This window comes from Equus caballus, chromosome 13, assembly GCF_041296265.1.
Source record: "Equus caballus isolate H_3958 breed thoroughbred chromosome 13, TB-T2T, whole genome shotgun sequence".
NCBI classification, from domain to species: Eukaryota; Metazoa; Chordata; class Mammalia; order Perissodactyla; family Equidae; genus Equus; species Equus caballus.
This window is the reverse complement of record NC_091696.1, coordinates 28778351-28797187: the sequence shown is the minus strand read 5'-3', so window position 1 is coordinate 28797187 and position 18837 is coordinate 28778351. Positions and strand designations below refer to the sequence as shown.

The 18837-nt window shown below is 49.2% G+C and overlaps 1 protein-coding gene and 1 long non-coding RNA gene across 5 annotated transcripts; both read right to left on the bottom strand.

The window, feature by feature from the left end:
• Positions 1 to 691: 691 nt before the first annotated feature.
• LOC138917119 (uncharacterized) lies at positions 692 to 1175 on the bottom strand. Its single transcript, XR_011424639.1, has 2 exons — positions 1074 to 1175; positions 692 to 969 (listed from the first exon to the last, which is right to left on the bottom strand). It is a non-coding gene; the product is annotated as an uncharacterized lncRNA (long non-coding RNA).
• A 1147-nt stretch (positions 1176 to 2322) lies between these two features.
• GUSB (glucuronidase beta) lies at positions 2323 to 15908 on the bottom strand. 4 transcript variants are annotated; one of them, XR_011424638.1, is made up of 12 exons: positions 15617 to 15899; positions 13882 to 14067; positions 13354 to 13535; positions 13071 to 13213; positions 12405 to 12592; positions 11876 to 12028; positions 11452 to 11630; positions 11224 to 11370; positions 7765 to 8993; positions 7020 to 7196; positions 4280 to 4415; positions 2323 to 2701 (listed from the first exon to the last, which is right to left on the bottom strand). XR_011424638.1 is itself a non-coding variant. In XM_023655544.2 (12 exons), exons 1-12 carry the CDS (start codon positions 15824 to 15826, stop codon positions 2532 to 2534), a joined length of 1956 nt encoding a protein of 651 aa, XP_023511312.1. In that variant the 5' UTR covers positions 15827 to 15908; the 3' UTR covers positions 2323 to 2531. The 4 variants fall into 4 exon arrangements, 3 of the variants coding, with proteins under 3 accessions (XP_023511312.1, XP_023511311.1, XP_070087914.1); XM_023655544.2 differs by having other exon boundaries at positions 8909 to 8993; positions 15617 to 15908; XM_023655543.2 differs by having other exon boundaries at positions 8816 to 8993; positions 15617 to 15892.
• Between the last annotated feature and the right edge of the window lie 2929 nt (positions 15909 to 18837).

Genomic DNA, 18837 nt, shown 5'->3' with positions numbered 1-18837 from the left:
TCATTTGGTAGCAGAGATCTTTGGACCTACTAGGTAGGATATAGGACCAAGACTACAGTGAAATTAAAACTATTTGTTAGCTTTAGTTTGCTTGTATTTCATTTATATTTATTTTTAAGACTATCAGCAAAAGTGCAAAGATCTTCAGCAATTACTTCATAACGTAGATCGGTGCCACTGCTTGACACCAGAGAATAATGATTTGGTCTTGAAAATCAGTATTAGATAAATGCCAACAAGAAAACCTATCACTTTTGGTAACCTATTTGAGAAGGAGTATCTAGTGTCACCTTTGGCCTCGTGTATTTTCCCCCAACATGCAAGCATTGGTGAACATTTCCGTTCAGACATTTTAGGCAGCACCTATGATTCCTAATTTGTGAGAACTACCCTTCAATAAAAGAAAAGGGGGCAAGGGTGGGAGTCCAGACTACTTGGTTAAACTTTTTTTTTTTACAAATTAGCCCAGAAAAAGTAAAGTGTTTTGTTATAAAACTGTATTAAGCATGGCCTAAGTATTAGGTTTATCATCTGTATAGTGTGTTCCATCAAAATTATTTATTACTAGTGCTTTAAGCTCCACAGTAAACATTCATTTAAAATGGAGTTCACTGGGCACATTTCCCCTTTAATATAGATATTCTTTATCAGAGATTTAGGACAAAGTTTTGCTAACTGGTAAAAACAAATGTAAATATGTAAGAATGTTTATTTGTTGCACATAACTTTTTTGGTATAAAATAAATGTAGAAGTTACCTGTGGAAGTTGTGCTGCCATTATTCTCACGTTGCAGTAGTACATTTCAAAAAGCAGCTGAAATGAATTCAGTCTTCTTATAAACTATTCTTAAAGTTGATACCATAATCTAATTTCTACTGGTGTACTGAGTTGATTCTTTTTCTCGTAAATTATATGTAATTTATAGAAGACACAAGCAGAGTTCTTAGAGATTCTCGTTCTTGGAATTCCTGTGGATTTAGGATGTATGCGTTTGTCAAGAATTAATGAAAAAGGTGTTACTGCTTACAGTTCTGTGAGCACATAGAATGTAGGAATCACTGCTTTAGCTCACCTTGAATACTCTTAAAGTCTTCTAAAAAAGGAACATCTGCAAGAAAGATGAATCCATTTGAAATACAGTTTAGCCATATTTTACTGAATAAATGTGTTCTGTGCTAGAACCTTAGGACTTAAGAAATAGACCTTACCCTAATTTGTAAAACATTTAAGTGTATCCATTATGCTTAATTTTTAAAAAGTGTTTGTCAAGTGAAGAATTTTATATATTACTCCTTGACAATAAACTGTAACACAAAACTTGATTCGATCAAGGAACTTAAGAGAAGTTCAGTGGTAACAGAATATGTAGCCCCTAGAATTCCTAACTTAGTTGAACTGACTACACTTCCATTTCTTAAAAATGCTCTCAAGATGGCCACTGAAACGAGGTTAAATTATCTTTACTGTTTCTTTCATGGAGCTTGGAAAAGAAGGTAAAAAAGGCTGTGTGTTGAGACATGTGGAATCAACAAGTGACGTGAAACCATTTCTGTATTAAGACCTGCATTGGTTTATGGTCTTCCATTTGATTGTACACCAAAAGGAGTATTTTTCCAAAGCATTCAGCTTTAAACCAGGATTGAGGAACACTGAAATCTTAGGAATAATGTACCTTACTTGCCTTACTGGAGCCTGTGGAAGAAGAGGAGGAAAGATTCACTGTCTGTGATCAGGGTAGGTGGGGGTCACCCAGAGGTACGAAGGCCTGGAGTACTTGTCTGCAGGCCTAGTCTGTTTAAAGAGATCTCGTCACGTTCAGTGGAGTCACTTGTGATGGAGCCAACAGGTTTTTATGCCCATCTTTCCATTTCTGTCAAAACTAGACAATGCTGAGGTTGGAACCATGTCCTGGGACAACTGCTACCCTCTGAGCTCCCTTCTGATGCAGACGTTCTTCAGCTTTTACCTTGATTATGCCTATTTGTCAGCTTAACTATGTGCAAACTGATCCATAGACCTTTTTCATTATTCCAGCATGATAACACTTTCTCTAAATTTGCTGGGACTTGAACTCATCTGCGGAGTTTCACAGTAGTTGTCTTTTACTCTCAAGGCTGGCCTGGTTCGGTACGCGATCACGGGTGGCCCTAAGGCTATGGGGCTGTTCTGTGGAAGCACACAGTCTGTAACCAGCCTCTTTGAATGTGGTGTGAGTGCTGAAGCAGAAGTCTCTCGAGAATCTATCCTCAGTTAATGCTATGAAAACAGCTTGACACATAAAAATAATTTCAGATGCTTTGCAGCAATAGATTTACAGATGGTCACTTTTAAGCCAACTCTTTATTCACATACTACAAAAGCCTTTATTTTCACCTCTTATGTTCCCTTCTAGCAGATTACTACAAAATCCAGACTTTTCAGTCTGCCATGCACAGTCCAGGAAGCACTGCTCTGTTTGCTGTGGAAGTCGCCCCCTACTTGGGGAGGAGGGGCTGACAGAACCAGTTTCAGTAGAGAGGTAGTTCTTGGTTTAAAAAGTAAACGGGCTGTTTCCCACACACTGTGACTTCACAGCTGACCCGTGGTACCTGGTTTCATTGGCAAGTTTCCAGTATCTCTCTCGCAAAAGGAATGCTGCACCTTTTGGTTGTCTCTGACGAGTGAAGATCCCCTTTTTATTCCCCATTGCTCTCTGCGGTGCTAAAAACAAGGTAAAAGGTGTTTCAGATGACTTCTGATGGGCCAAATCGCAAACAACCTGGAGCCAAGCTGGGCAGCACTAAATAGAAATGTCCTCTTATAGTTTAGGGTTGCTTTGTCTGAAGTGGCCACTTAGTGGGTTAAAGATTTAAATACTACTGCTCCCCCAAAATACCTCAGCTCTCTGGTGTGTTAATTTTATGTCTGTTAGGGGAAAAAAATCCAAAATTGTTACCTTGCAAAATAAGGTTTAAAACATGGGTACCAGCTCCCTGGTAACTGGAGTGGAACCAAAACAGTGTTACCCTTGGAAAGGCTTGGGTCTTTCTGAAGAGACAACTCTCCTGGTGGGAGCCAGAGTCCTGACAAGTCAAAGGTGCCTAGGTGGGATCTACTAGATTTCAAAGTCCTCCTGGGCAGACTTCCGGTGGGTCCACACTGCTGGTGCTTGGTCTGCCAGAGCTGAAGCCAGGAAGGAAGCCAGGAAGTCAGGGCTCCGCCCTCAACAAACTCTGTCTACCCGCTATGAAACCACAGCTTGTTAAATGGAAAGGAGGTCCTTCTCACTGAGAAGTTCAAGGCAATAATAATTTCCTCCACGATAAGCCAATGCCAGGCACAGTGCCAAGCACTTCGTCAAATGGAATCCCTCCATCAACCTGCCAGGTGTTAGCTCCATCCCCACTTTACAGGCCTGTTAAAGGGTAGGTAAGTTGCCCAAGGTCACATGGCTAAAGCTAACTTCTTACTACACAGAGCCGGTGCACTTATTCACAAAACTAGATTGCCATCCAGGATACTTCCAGAAGCCATTAATCTCATTTGCCAAGCAGAGTAGAGGCTTGTGTTCTTATTTTTTCTCATTACCTCTTTCTATGCTAATTTTTAATTCAACTTTAACCTTCCAAAGATCTGCCTTGTCCCATAAGTAGTTTAATTCTCACTACTACCAAATCCTTCCCACCTCCCCAAATTGCTATCCTAAGTTTATGGTATATTAAGATACTAGTAACCTGAGGTGTAGAAGGAAATGGGGAACACTCATTTGGAACTTACGTGAGGTAGCCCTCATCTATCCCCTCTGGAGAAAGAGCACAGGTCGTATTCTCTTTGAAGACTTACACACTCCCCATTCAAAATGCTTTGAAACTTACCTGGATTCAGTGAACCTGCCTTTTACAAGTGAATAATATAAAACAGACCAAAATATCTTGAGTTTCTTGGGCTTTGTACCCTACTCTGGAATAATGAGTGTATCTCACAATTAAATTCAATACGAGGTCTACTTTTTCCTTATGCCGTTGTGAAACAGACAAAGGCAAGTTAGCCATTTTTGCCTCGAGATAGGAGGCTCTCCCATTTGCTTTTTTACCATAAAGTGACTGGAGAAGCAGGCAAGTGATTGCTGCTTGCTAAACACAACTTAATTTTCCTAGGAAATTCCCTATGTAGCCTACATAGATTAGATTAGCTTTCTCCCTCTTGTTTCCAGTGTTCTTATAACCAAATGTCCTGAACTGAAAGGCCAACCTAAGAAAATCAGAAATGGTACATTCCATAAACCAAACGGCCACTTACACTGGTCAGTCATAAAATCAGCAAAGTTCCAGATGAGCTCTCCAACCACATATTCTTTGCGTTTTTGATCTAGAACCAAATGATACTGTTCCAGCAGACCTTTCTGGTACTCTTCACTGAACATCAGAGGTGGGTCCTGGAATTCAAGGCAGAGACAGAAGTTAAGAGTCAGAACTGGCAGAATTGTAAATGTTAGATAAAAATAGAGATCCACATGATGATGACCAAAATATCTGTCCCCATGGTGGGCTGTGGTGACTGCAGGCCTCACTGGAGCAGGTATAGAGACACAGCTAGGCTATGACCTAGCCCAGGGTAAAAAAGAAGAGATTTTTTCAAAAACTTTAATTGGTAACTGCTTTATTTATAAACCGAATTTGATATTTGCTTTATCTTACTTTCCCATCTCTGTTCACCAGTGCAGTCTTAAAGCTGAACTACACTGGAAGTAGAACTATGTCTTTGAATAATAATTTAAAACAAGTTTTAAGTAGCTGCAGGTGCATAATTTGAGAACTAGTGTGACTCAGATTTAACTCCCCTCAGATCTGTCTGTATCTGGTCTGGGTAAGTAGCTGTGGTTTAGCACATTCATCTGTTCAACAAATAATTATTTACTATCTGCTTACATGGTAGGCATTGCAGATTAAGCGATAAACAAGAAAGTTAAGTGTCCCTGCCCTCAGAGGCTTTACAATCTAGCAAGGACACAAGGCAGAGGTGTGATGAGGGTGAACAGGGAGCATGAAAACCAGGAGCTGGGGGGATGTGGAACAGGGGGAGCTGACTGAGACGGGGGCCACAGAGCTCCCTGAGGAAATACGCACGCTGAGACCTGCCAGGGCAGGAGAAGGCCATCCGTGACAAAAGCAGGCCCCATCTATGCACTCACTCAGTATTCGGTTAAGAGCTCCCATGTGTTGTGGATTAAGAATGATCTAGATGTTGGCTCATAAAGTCTGAGTTTTCATCTCATGGGAATTTTGTGGGGGCTCGAGTCTTACATGCTCAAGGACGCAGCATTTCAGTCATTTTATGCGAGAACAGAACCCTGCTGGCTTGGGCTTTCCTCTCCAAGAAGAAGGATTGAAATGCTATATAGAATACACTGAAAATATAACTGTACGATCCAAAGTTGAACATGAGGAGAAGGCAAGATGTAGATTTTCTTACTTTGTTTTAATGGAAATGACCCTGTATTGTCTCATGCTAGCCACGTGTGGCTATTTAAACTTAAAACTAAATTAAACTAACTCAACTCAGTGATACTAGTCACACTTCAAGTCCTCAATAGCCATGTGTGGCTAGTGGCCACCCTTTTGGACAATGCAGATTTACAACATCTTCATCACTGCAAAAGGTTCTACCAGACAGTCCTGACCTAGACTCAGAGTTAAAAATTCAGAATTGGTTACCTTTTCAAAGAGGGAGAACAAATATGCACATACTTTGTCTTTATAAGGTATTTCCCCATACATTACCAGTTTGTAGAAGTGGCATTCTGTGTAAGCAAGATGAATTTAAGGGCGTAAACAGAATAATATAGTCCATTGTGGAGAGCTGTTCAACATACTGAGGATAAGCAAATTAAGAAATGTGCGTCAACAAGGAATCCCAGTAGTTGTGACTGATGAGTGTGAGGTGGCTGGGGTGGGGATGAGGGGCTGGCCTGAAAAAAACTCCCACAAGACAAAGCAACATATCTTTGGTGAGGAAGTGGAGAAAAGAATGAGAAAAATTGATTAAAACCTGCTCCAAGATTTTACTCATTCCCTCAACAAATCATTTGGTACCTGCTGTGTGCCGGACACTGCTGAGTGCTTGGGAAGCAACAATAAATGGTCTCCCTCCTGTAGCCCATAGTGTGGTCAAGGAGAGAGCCAAAGAAACAAGCCAGGCACTGCATAATGCCATTTCGGTTGACAAGCGCATATACACCAGTGGCCTCGTAAGATTAGTACCATACAGCCTAGGTGGGCAGTAGGCCATACCATCCGGGTTTGTGTAAGTGCACTCTGTGATGTTCGCATAAGGATGAAACAGCTTAACAATGCATTCCTCAGAACTGATCCCTGTCTTTATGCAACTCATGGCTGTAATGACAGCACATAGTCAGAAATGCTGAGACAGAGACTGAGGAGAGGGAACGGTTTACTCTGCCTGGGGCACGGGGGGCAAACCTCACCAAAGGGGACAGCTAAGCTGAGACTTGAGCACTGAATAAGAATCCCTTAGTTGGCAATTGTGGTGCTAACGTGGGCATTCCAGGCAGAAGGAATACTCTACGCCAGAGCAGGAGCCACTGAGCACAGTGAAAAGGAGTCCAGGGTCTAAGAGTGGACACAGAGGAGGAAGAAGCCCTGGGAGAGGGCAGACAGCAAAGTACCTGACTGCCCTGACCAGGGATGAGGGCTTCATCCTGTGGGCCAGGCTCCATCCCCTAGACCACAGGATGGAGCCAATGACAGGACTAGCTAGCAAGACCACTTGGGCATCCAGGAGGGGACTGTCTGGAAACAAAGCCAATAAGGAGGCTGAGCACCAAGCAAGTGAGGCAGAGGCCTGAGTCCTTGGCTGCTGTGAGTGGAGAGGAGCAGGCTGGCCTGAGCATGAAGAACTGCACGGAGATGATCAGTACACGCGAGGGACAGGGAAGGAGGCACACTTCCAGCCTGGAGCAATGAGTGACATCACTGTCTAAGAGAGCGAAAAAATAAACAGCATGTTCTATACTACTTACCTGGTGAAACCCTGCAATGGTTTCTGCTCCATACTCGCTCTGAATAATTGGCTTCTGATAAGTCCTATACCACTTCTCAAACTGGGTTGCCAGCTGTAGCTGAATCACTTCCATATGCCCGTAGTCATGATACCAGGAGTAGTAACTATTCACACAGATGACATCCACATATGGCGCCTAGGACAGGAGCATTAAAGTTTGTTCACAAACCAGAAGACTGGATAATAGCGTTAGGACTCTCACACTCAGGGGACTCTTCTGGCACAGAAGGTAAGAAGGGGATGCAGAAAATTATTTAGATGCTCACAGGTGGAGGAAATACATTCAGGAAGTGACTGGAATGGAGCAAGTCTCTAATTCTGGGCTGACGCTGCTGACCTGGCTGCTCTGGTGAGGGCCATGAGAGGCAGAAGACGCACTCGGCAAGCTGCCCTCAGTGGAAGCCCAGGGCCCATCCCACTGGATTTTGCTCCTCTCTAGGTGGTAGTCCCCTCCCTGGTCTTCCTTCAAGCTGGCCCTGGAGAAATGCTCCCAACTGAGGGACAGATGCAGTTTTTCTGCTCATAAACAATCTCGATTCATCATGCCATACGTGAGCTAGTGCTGTGGGCCACAAAGTGGCTGGAAAATTCCCTCCTGGGAAGGAGGCTGAAATGACGGGGTGGGACTGTCTCGCTTGTAAACAGTGAACTCAGGACTGAGCAGCAAAAGCACGCGAGCCCAACTATCTAGTCTCTAATGTCACCTGAACACATGCACATCTCCAAAGTCTGCACTGGGACTGAGGCAGTCCATCTTCCCAAGTGACTGCAGCCCCTTTCCAGACTGCAGTGGAGAGATGCAGGAGGAGGAGAAAGCTGGGGGAGGGACCTTCGGGTGGACACATCGACACGGATCATACACCCCACCAGATGAGTCTGGCAACCGTCAGAACACGCCAGGCACAGGCTCCCCACCCATGTGAGAGATGAGAACAGGAAGAGCTGCCACGCAGCTCCGGAACGCCCAGGGCTGCCTGTGCTGTGCATGCTGGTGCTTTACCACAGTCTTTACGCTTCTTGGAAGAGGTCTTCTTGAGAGATGACAAAGGAACACTAAGGTTGCAAACCTTTTAACAACCATGTTAAAATAACAGTGTTGACAATTTAGATTTGTATATAGCATCTTCTCATTCATTCTTTCTTTAGGTGATGTCTCTTTCTGGAGCACTTTCCTCTTAAGTACCGGCCTTCAGTTCTCTAGTGAAGAAGCATTTTCTTGCCCCCATGTTTTACAGCTTCAGTGCAAATGAACACAGTTTCTGAGGGGCTCTGATGCCCAGGGAGGTGAGGGAGATCGTGTGGTCTAGCGGCTGTGTGAGCCTGTCCCTTCCATTCTCCGTCTGAGGGGCTGGATCCAGTCAGTAGTTCCCAAAGCCGGCTGATAACTGGAATCAGTGAGCAGCTCTTTAAAAAGTCGGGTTCCCACCCTGGACTTACTAAATCAGAGTCTCAGAATCCAGAGATCTGGACTTTCAAACAGTTTCATTAGTGGCTCTGACGATCAGCCAGACGGGAGAAACACTGGACAATGACAACTTCAAGCTCCCTTAAACCGTCGCCATTTTATGAGCAAATTAAATTGAGATTAAACAAAATTAAACTGAGGTGCATAAAACATGGAGTCTGCACTGAGAGCGGGTTAAATCGCCCCGTGCCCAGCCCCCTGGATGCAGGACCCACACTGCCTGGTGAACAAGCAGGTAGTTATCTTTAACCTAAAGATCATCTATGAAAATGGCAGGACTGGTTGCTCACAGTTCTTCCCTGCAGTGCGTTTGAGCAAGCATCAGGGCTGCACCAGAAGACAGGCAGAGGAGAAGAGAAGAGGTGTGGAGACCCCAGTCTCACCCCTAGGTCTGCTTCATAGTTGGAGTTGGTCACAAAGGTCACAGGCCGGGAAGGGTCCAAGTCTTTGGTGTGGGCGATCAGCGTCCTGTCCACGGAGGGCAGAAGACATGGGCTCCATCAATCCAGGAAGGGCTCTCAGACACCCACCTCTCATCTTCTCCCTCCCATCTTCCCCAGCCAAAGCAAAAAACAAAACAACTGCTCTCCTCCCTACCTTGAAGTGTTTTTCAGGTAAGCAAACATGTTCCTCTAGTCTTAGATCATGTTCCCTGACATCATTCTTTCTCCCTCCCCAAACCCTACCCCTCAGAGTAGAGGCCATCCTTACAGAAACAAGCAGGCATGCAGAGCTGAGGTCCTTGGGCTGGCCACTGCCAAAAACTAGGTTCTGAATCTTTGAAAAAGCTCTTGAAAATCAGAATGGATGGGGTGTGGATTAGGATGGATACTAATTTAACAAATAATTAGAGAATGTGTGCTAAGAGGCAGGCTGTGTGCTGGGTACTCACAGCCACATCCATAGCTTCATGGAGCAGTGGGAGCAGAGACACTCGCACACATACACATTACAAGTTGCAATTACGAGTGGTAGCAAGAATTAGGGTTCTATGAGACAATAACAGGGCACATAATTGAGACTGGAGAGTGAGTGACAGCCTCGCTGAAGAAACAGCGTTTATGCTGAATCACATTAACCAAGGAGGGATGGCAGGAACAGGGATGAGCCTGCGGTCAGGCTTGGCCCACGCACCTGTCAGAGACCTCGCTTGTGCAGGTCACCCTCATTCACTGTTTAAGCCTATATTTCTCTTCTCTTTCCTCACAGCTAGTTTTCTTTCCTTTACACCCTCTCACCATTGCTCTTCTCAGTTGAAGGCTGTGGGTTCTGCAGGCCTGAACAGTACCCCTTACCCTCGAGTCCCAAACCCACACTCTGAAACAGCCTGTTTGTCAAGTGGGAAGTTTCAAAGCCTAGCTGAGCTCCTTGGCCCGGGCAGCTCTCTCCATACGTTGCCCCCATCCCTGCTGCTGCAAAAATCATGCATATCCCTCTGTCCACCTCCCAAAAAAGCCCATCTGGAGCCTCAGGCACCCATTCCTAAGAGCCTCTAAATACTCCTTTCATCCTCACAACAAAAATTCTGCCCCCCAGCCCTGGCTCCACACATCCTGCACCCCACGCACTGGGAGCTGTCTTTTGCCCAGATGGGTCCCCTCCTCAGAGCCTTCCCTCCTCTACAGACAGGGCTCAGCTCCAAGCACTCCGTGAAACAGGGATGCACCGTCGGCCTCAGAAAGTGTTCCAACGGCCTCTGCTGCCTCTGCAGCAAGTGAAATAGTAGTTCCTCTTTGCAGGCTAAGCTACAACTGTGCGACTGTAAGAGAAAGAACCACAGAAACACCAGGGGGCGTGGTGGGGGGGGCAGCCTCCCTCAGAGAGTAAACCCTCCCACTATGGGAAGACTGCCCCCAACTGGTGTTTCTGTCCATTGCAAGGGGGGGTGGGGAGGTGGGGCAGAGAGGGAGGAGTTATTGGCATTTCAAGAACAGGACCATGAACTTTGGATGGCCTCGTCCTGTCAACAATGTGACTTTAGAATACCTGGAATATGCATGTTATTGAAAAACCTGTTTACAATTATATGCCTAGATAAGCTGGTTTTATAAAGCCTAACTCCTTCACAGATGAGCCCAAAGCATCACAAAGTGTTTTTTGGAATTTTAACATACACTAAATTTCCCAGGAATAGAGATACCATAAAAAGTGAGGGAAGATTATACTCGGTTTTGTTTGGAACTTTACCACAAAGAAAGTGCCGCCTGTGGTGTCAGAGTCACCACCATGGTGGCCTGCAGTCAGCTCTGTAGCTGTGTGCAGGGGATTCCACACTGAGGTGTAAGTGTTTGCCCTTCACTGCATCTTCTGGGGAGTCAGGCCCATGCATTCAAGTATTATTTGATAAATGACTGTCCCTTATACCACAGTTAGGACATGACATTATTTTCTTTTTTAACTTGAAGTTATGTGTATAAGTAGGGTAGGTTAACTCTGGATTTCATTTCAGGTATGAAAAGGGGACACTGGCTCTCATGGAGTTGAAATCACAATTTGGGTGGGTAGGTGTTTGGTCCCCTGAAGTGACCAGGTATAGATGCACCCTCAAGTCTGGGCTGAGAGCAGATGTTGACTCTCTCACAGCACATGCCCGTCCCAAGGTTGACCTCAGCTCTCCCATGGCTGCCAGCCAAGGCTGACTGGTCAAAGGGCTGAGGTCTCATCCTTGGCCCAGCCTGGGGCCGGCGGGGGTACTCACTTGAAGTAGTAACCAGCAGGTTTCAGGTAGGAAGCAGGCTCATTGGCCACAGACCACATCACGACAGCTGGGTGATTCTTGTCCCTGCGCACCAGCTCCTCCATCACCTCCAGGTGGTGCTGCAGAGACACGTTGCTGTAGCTCTGCCTGCGGGGCAGGGAGAGGAAAGGGAGGTGTCATCGCTGGCCAAGTTGGGCAGGCTAAGCGGCGTGGGAGGTGGGCACTCACGTCAGCACGATGCCCACGCCTGGACTCTCGTCAATGACCACAATCCCATAGCGGTCACAGAGCTGCATCACCTCCTCTGCATAGGGGTAGTGGCTGGTGCGGAAGGAGTTGGCACCAAGCCAACGAAGCAGGTTGAAGTCCTTCACCAGCAGTGGCCAGTCAAAGCCCTTCCCTCGGATCTAGGGGACAGCAGAGCAGAGTGACCCCATGTCCTCTGTCCCTGTCCAAGACGCACTTCTTTCTAGAGCTGGGCCCTCAGGAGTCACGCCATTCCCCCTCTATCCAGCCCAAGCACTGGCTCTATCGGGCAGCAGTTTTGAGCAGTTTGCTTAACTGCTCTGAGCTGCCCTGAACCACTTCAGGGGGCATGTGGAAGGTAAAGATGAGAACCAGCCCCCACAGGGACCCAGGATTCTCGACTCACGTCAGCGTCTTCATGCTTGTTGACCCCATGGAAATAAAAAGGTTTGCCATTGATAAGGAACTGGTTCTCCGTGACAGCCACAGTGCGAATCCCCACAGGGAGAGCGTAGAAGTCAGACACGGGCCCAGCTTCTGTCTGTGCAGTGAGCCTCACCTGTGAAAGCCAAGCACTGTGCATGAGGCTTCCTTGATGGCCTGAGCCCCACAGAGCCTGCCCTTCAGCAGGAAGGCCCTCACAAACCACGGCGGCCCGCCTTTAGGACTGTAAGCAGAGGGATGCAGAAATTACAGGCTTCTGCCAATAGCAAGGAGGAATCTTTGCCCACTCTGCCCCTGGGGTCTGTTCTTCAAAACTGGATTTCCCTACCAAGGCTGAAAAAAGTCAGGCTGGGAACACTTCAATCCAATTGACTCGGAAGCTCAGAGGACCATGTCTACCTGTCCACCTGTCCTGGACCCCTGCTGAAGGCAGGCAGGACTGCTGAATGGGGCAAAAGGCCTCCCATAACCCCAGTCCTAACCACCATTACCTCCAATGAGTATAGGTAGGCAGGGTGCTCATGCATCAGGTATGGCCACCAGAGGTAGGCGCTGGGCACCTGGAGCTGGCCCTGGTCCCCCGTCCCCTGGGCCACGACTTTGCCTTCCTCATCCAGAAGACGCACTTCCAGCTGGAAATGTTCACTGCCCTGGACAAAAACCTTGTAATTCACCAGCCCTGCAAGAGACAAGAGAGATCAGACAAGAGAGAAGAGGGAGAGATGCGACCTGGGTCACAGAGAAGAGAGCAGGCTGCAGCCACTACCCTGAGGAATCCGCTTGGACCTTTAGACTCCAGCCAACCACCAGTTATTTCTTGAGCTCAATCTGCAGTGAGGAGAGATTAAATGAGGGTGATACAATGGGGACAAGACATAGGATTTCCAGGAACCCTGAGCTATTCATCCTGAACTATGTGATTTTAGGCAAGCCCCACTTCTCACTGGGCCGTATTTCCTCACAAAATGAGATCAGACCACATGGGTATTTCTGAAGCCCTTGCCAGTGCAGACAGGCTGGATTTTAGCTTCTTAGGTGGATGGGAACCTGTGAGGATTAAGAGATGCTGGGAGAGCCCTTCTCCTGGGGGATCTTTCCAAACAGGGAACAGAGCCACTTTGGGCCTGGCTGAGGCAGATCCTGCCAGGAGCCCTCACCAGTGTTTTGGTCCATGCCAGTGGTGATGGTGATGTCATCAATGTAGATGGTGGGTGTGGTGTAGAGGAGCACAGGCCGATGCAGTCCCGCGTAGTTGAAGAAGTCAAAGTGTGTGTTCTGGACAAAGTAACCCTTGGGGTACCTAGGGTGGGAGGACAGTGGCCAACTGGGGCCTTACTCTGGGGCCTTCAACCTCACCTCTGCTAAGGCCACCTGCCCCTAGTGGGAAGACCACTGGGCAGGGTGGGAAGCGGGGAGAGGAGGGAGCAGGGTGCTGCTCACTTGGAGGTGTCCTTCTGGTAGAGGATGGTCCCTGGCGGCAGGGTGTGGGGGGTGAGCGTGTTGTTGATGGCGATGGTAATGCGGCAGGAGGACAGGGGCCCACTCTGGACCAGCTTGCTGACGTCAGCCTCGAAGGGGAGATGGCCCCCCTCGTGCTCTGCCACATGGACCCCATTCACCCACTGCAGACACAAGGAGATACGGGGAGGAGCAGCAGGCAGAGCATGAGGAGGGGTCCCTGCCGTCTCAGGCACTCCCTCAAACAGAAGTGCAGTATGTGGGGGCTGAGGGCCCTGCTAGCTGACACCTTCCTCAGGAATGGAGAAATGGAGCGCCAAAGTAGCAGACTAGGCAACCCACCCCAACCCAGGGCACAGATTCCAGTATAGGGCATGAGCACACTCCACCATCCACCCCAGGAAGCACGCTGTCAGGTGACAGCTGGGAACCAGGCACCCCAAGGCAGCCACATGCATGCTCAGCAGCTGCACCTGCCCACTCGCCCTGCCTGCTTCTTGCTGCACTGACCACAATGGCGTAGTAGTGGGCGCTGCCAATCCTCAGCACCACTCTCGTGCCCAGGTCCTGGGTCCATCGCTGGGGCAGGGTCACCTCCCGTTCATACCACACCCAGCCAACAAAGCTACGCAGCCGCCCATCCTGGCCGACGTCATTGAAGCTGGAGGGAACTGGCATGTCCAGGGTGGGGCCCGACTAGGGAAAGAAGGGCTAGGATCAGGTCCAGACCACCTAGGAATCTAAGACCAGGGCCCAGGCAATCCCCTTCCCCAAGTGCCAGGTCCCCAGGCAACCCTGCCTGCAGGAAGAAGGCAGGACAAGACGACTTCTCCCAGACCCTGGGATTCCAGGCCACCGCACCATTGTTATTCTTTGCCAGACTGTGACCAAGGTCTTTTATGGAGCTCATTTAATTCTCATAACTCCATGAAGTAGTCACTCACTCATTCAACTGACAGTGTACACTGAACACCTACAACACTGTTCTAGGTGCTAGGAATAAAAGAGTGAACAAGGCCTCTGCTGTCAGGTGCTATGAAGGAAATAAAGCCTGCCAGGGTGTGGAGAGTGGCAGGGGACCATCTTAGGGGTCAGGGAAAGCCTCTGGGGCCAGGACCCACGGGACACTGCCTCCGGACATCCTGGCAGAACTGGGTGACCCTGAGCCCTGCAGGGAATCCCTTGAACCTCTAGACCCCTAAACATGTCAGACAGAAGGCAAGGCAGGAGTGCAGCAGAGAGCTCAGTAATAGCGTGAAAGCAGCCTGGGGCGGAGCTTCCTGAACACATCTGTATGCGTGTTTGCCCCCCAAGGAGGCAGGGATTCCCTCTGTCCTTCACAGCTGTATCTCCAGGGTCTGCCACAAGCCTTGTCATATAGTAGGGACTCCATACATGTTGGCTGCATGGGTGGATAACCTGCTGATGAGAGATCAACTGCCAGGATGTGTGTTTGCGTCCGAGGGCTGACAGGGCCCAGAAGTTCTTTTTCAGGGCGGACTGCACCAGGGTCTCCACGGAAAGGGGTGAGCGCAGGGCCACAACCCAGCCTGAGGCAAAAAGGATCTACAGAGACCAGACTCTGCAAGAGGAAGATGATCAGATGACTGCCCCAGGGAGGAAGGCTGGCCGGGGGCAGGGGCTGCTTTGCTGAGGAAACTATGAGCGTGGCACATGCTTGATTCCCAGCCCCCCCTTTTGTCCTCCCCTGCTGAATGCTGGGCGGCAAAGACCAAAAAAAGAGGATCTAAGAGAGGCGAGCGCCGGATGGGCACAAAGGCCTGCTCCAGTCCCAATTTTCAGACGATCTGACCCAAGTCAGAGGGGAGGTCTGAAGTGAGGTCCCTGACTGGCTGGGTGCCAAGCCCCATCCTCTACCTGAACCTTGGAACCCAAGGTCCTTCGTGCCAGGGCAGAGCTGGCCCAACGATGTCAAAAATCTCTCCTCCTGTTGCTGCCTGGCCTCTCGGTGCCGCGAACACTGCTCTAGCTCAGCCTCCCCCGCCGCACGGGGCCCCAGCGGGGGACTTGGCGCCCCCCGCCCCGGCCCCACAGAAGCCAGGCGCTGGCCCTCCGCCCGTTTCCTCCTTCTCAGTCGGCCGGCCGCGGCCTCCAAGCCCGTTCCCCTTTAACCTACTCCTCGCCGGCAGCTCCGAGGGCACAGGAGTAGCTCCCCACGCCCCCGACCTGGCTTCTAGGCGCTTCCCTGCCCAGGCCCCGTGCCCGGTCCCCACGGAGCCCGCACCTCCCGCAGCGGCGTGCGGTACCACTGCTGCTCGAAGCCCTGGCGCCGGTTGTCGGAGAAGTCGGCGCGGAAGCTCCAGAGGCCGTCCAGCTCCTTGCGCTCCCGCGACGGGCTCTCCCGCGGGTACAGCATCCCGCCCTGCAGCGCCAGCGCGCAGCCCCAGAGCAGCGGGCCGAGCACGGCCGCGGCGCCCGCCGGCCCCCGGGCCATGATTCCCGCGCCGCTCGCCGCCAGCCGCCAGCCGCCAGCCGCCAGCCGCCAGCCGCCAGCCGCCGGGCTCCGGGCGGCGCCGAGGGCGGGCCCGGGGCGGGGCTGCGGTCACGTGCCCCGGCCGAGGCCTCCCGCGCCATTTTGGTTGAAGGCGCGCGCCCGGCCCGGGAGGGCCGGGGAGTCTTGTGTTCCGCAGCACGCGCCGTGCCCGCCCGAGGACGGCGGCGGCGGCGGCGGCGGCGGGCCAGCCGAGGGCCCGGGGTGGGGGTCTCGGGGGGAGGGAGCCGAGCCTCCCGCGCCGGCCCTGAAGGGCCGAGGTCGCCGGCTCGGCGCCAGCCCCGCTCGGCCGCGCGGTCTCTGCCTTCTCCCCGCCCTCCCTTCCGGGGTCGTCCCGCCCAGGGCGGCCGGTCGGGGCCGCAGGCCCGAGCAGGCCTGCGGGAGGTGGCCGACGTCTCTCTCTCTTCGAGGAGGCCGGCCTGAGACACTGTCCCTCGCTTATGCCTGTGGGACACCCGGTGAGCCCAGGCGAGCCCGCTACCATCCTTAGTGGCCTCTGCCTCGCAGGGCGGACCCTCGGCCTCCACCTGCCTTTCCCTGGTCCTGAGCCCCCACCCAGGACCCGGGCTCCCTCTTGGCATTGCGGACACATAAAGATGTGAGAAGAGGCTTATGGGCCCAGTAATCTGGCCTGGATACAATTGTTAGTACAATTACCCGATTTGTAAAGTACTATCTTTTGCTCTGATTTCATGCTTACCAAAGCAACCTTCTGATAATGGGCCTTGACAACAAACCCCAGGCTGCCGAAGCAGAGCACGAGAACCCAACCACTCAGCCACGGGGCCAGCCCCCACGTTTGCTTTTTTGTGAGATTTGCATAAAATAGGATTTATTACAATTCCTTTGTTTGTAGGGTACAAATCTGTACCAGTACCATAAACAGTGGTTATGTCTTTTTGTGAACCCACATCCCAGTGTATCAGCTCATATCTTAGCATAGCTGATGACTCTTGTCCTGGAAACTCTGGTGGTTCCAAACAAAACTGTGCAAAATTGCCACCAAGGCAGCAAGATGGCCTGAAGAAACATATGTCCCCTTTCTCCCTTTTTCCTTTTTTCAAGTATGAGAGCCTTCTCGAGGATTTCTTGTAATGGAGGGCTTTTAGTTACAAATTCCCTTAACTTTAGTTTGTCTGGAAAAGATTTAATTTCTCCCTCATATCTGAAGGAAATTCTTGCTGGATAGAGTATTCTTGGCTGAAGGATTTTATCCTTTAAAGCTTTGAATATATCACTCCATTCTCTCCTAGCTTGTAGGGTTTCTGTAGAGAAATCTGCTGACAGTCTGATAGGGGCTCCTTTATAGGTTATTCTCACTTTTTTTCTTACTTCCCTGAGTATTCTTTCCTTATCATTCCTATTTGCCAACTTTACTATTATGTGCCTTGCGGTGGGTCTTTTTACGTTGACAAATCTAGGAGATCTAAAACCCTCCTCTACACACATTTCTCCGTTGATCCCTAGATTTGGGAAGTTCTCTTCAATAATTTCGTTAAGCACACTTTCTGCTCCATTTCCCTTTTCCATATTCTCGGGAATTCCTATGATCCTTATGTTCTTACTCCTCATTGAATCCATTATCTCTCAGAGATTTTCCTCATTTTTTTTAATTCCTAGTTCTCTTTCTTCCTCTGTCTGGCGCCATTCAGCCTGTCTGTCCTCGATTATGCTGATTTGCTCCTCTATGTTGTCTACACAGGCATTCAGGGAATCCGTATTCTGTTTTATCTGGTCCATTGTGTTTTTCATCTCAAGTAATTCTGTTTGATTCTTCTTTATGATTTCAATCTCTTTTGTGAAGTAACTCCAGAACTCGGCTTGTTTCTCTATCTTTCTCTCTACCTCATTGAGTTTTTTGATTATAGCTTCTCTGAATTCATTATCACTTAGTTTACCTAATTCCAAGTCCTCAGGACTTAATTATGTGTTTTTATTGTTTTCCTTCTGGTCTGGGGCTTTTATAAATTGCTGGATGGTAGAGGAGCGGTTTTTTCTCACGGTGGTAGAATTCAGTTGCAGTTACAGCCTGTCGCCACTAGATGGGGGTCGAGAGTGGCGTGTTATGAGCTCTCCGCCTTCAGGGCAAGATGGCTGCACCCACTGGCTTTGCTGGGGGGAGGAGCTGTTACTCACACGAGCAGGTCTGGGTTCAGATCAGTTCTGTTCTCTGGTCTCCCAAGGCCCTTGATTTATAGGGTCCCCGCAGACAGAAGCTTCCCCCCCCTCCCGCCCCCCATCAGCGGGTCTCCACTGAATCAGCGGCAGGAGTCCTGGATGATCCCCCGGTCGCGCAGCGATCGCAGACTCTAGGGGAGGGAGCGACGTTCTCTCCTACCGTTCCAGCGCCTCCGAGGGTGTAAGCAAGGTTATGATCTCCGCCTTCTTGGTATTGTAGGTCTCTAACGAGCTGGCATTATGTTTATTCTCTGAAATTCAGTTCTTCCAATCTTTTGTTGTATTTTGGAGGGGAGAGAATCCCGGGTCAGCTCACCCCGCCATTTTGCTCTGCCCACCTTCCCTGAAGAAACATATGTTCCAGTGACAAAACTCCCGTGCACATTTAACACTAAATCAATGTATGCTGAAAAGAATAATTTGATTGCATAATGATGTCTCAGTATCAATGTGGCACATCTCGTTAAATGCGTGTGAATTGCTCTTGTGTATGCCTTAATTTTTATTGATTTTGTGGGGTTTTTTTCAGTATTACTAATTATATCAATTTTCAAATATGATTGATCTTAGTCTGTTCAGGCTGCCATAACGAAATACCACAGACCTAGGCGGCTTAAATAGCAGAAATTTATTCTCTCTATTTTCTCTCGTTCTGGAGGCTCAAAGTCCAAGATCAAGGCTGCAGCTGATTTGGCTTCTGGTGGGAACTCTCTTCCTGGATTGCAGACAGCCAACTTCTGTGTCCTTACACAACCTTCCTCAGTGTGCACACACAC

What these genes read in the sequence shown, in the direction of transcription:
- GUSB (XM_023655543.2), bottom strand. Translation starts at nt 15,826, where the DNA reads ATGGCCCGGGGGCCGGCGGGCGCCGCGGCCGTGCTCGGCCCGCTGCTC. An exon ending in TGGCATGGACCAAAACACTG is followed by an intron (nt 12,593 to 13,070) that starts GTGAGGGCTCCT and finishes TGTCTCTTGCAG; the next exon opens with GGCTGGTGAATTACAAGGTT. An exon ending in CCTGCTGGTTACTACTTCAA is followed by an intron (nt 8,994 to 11,223) that starts GTGAGTACCCCC and finishes CTCCGTGGACAG; the next exon opens with GACGCTGATCGCCCACACCA.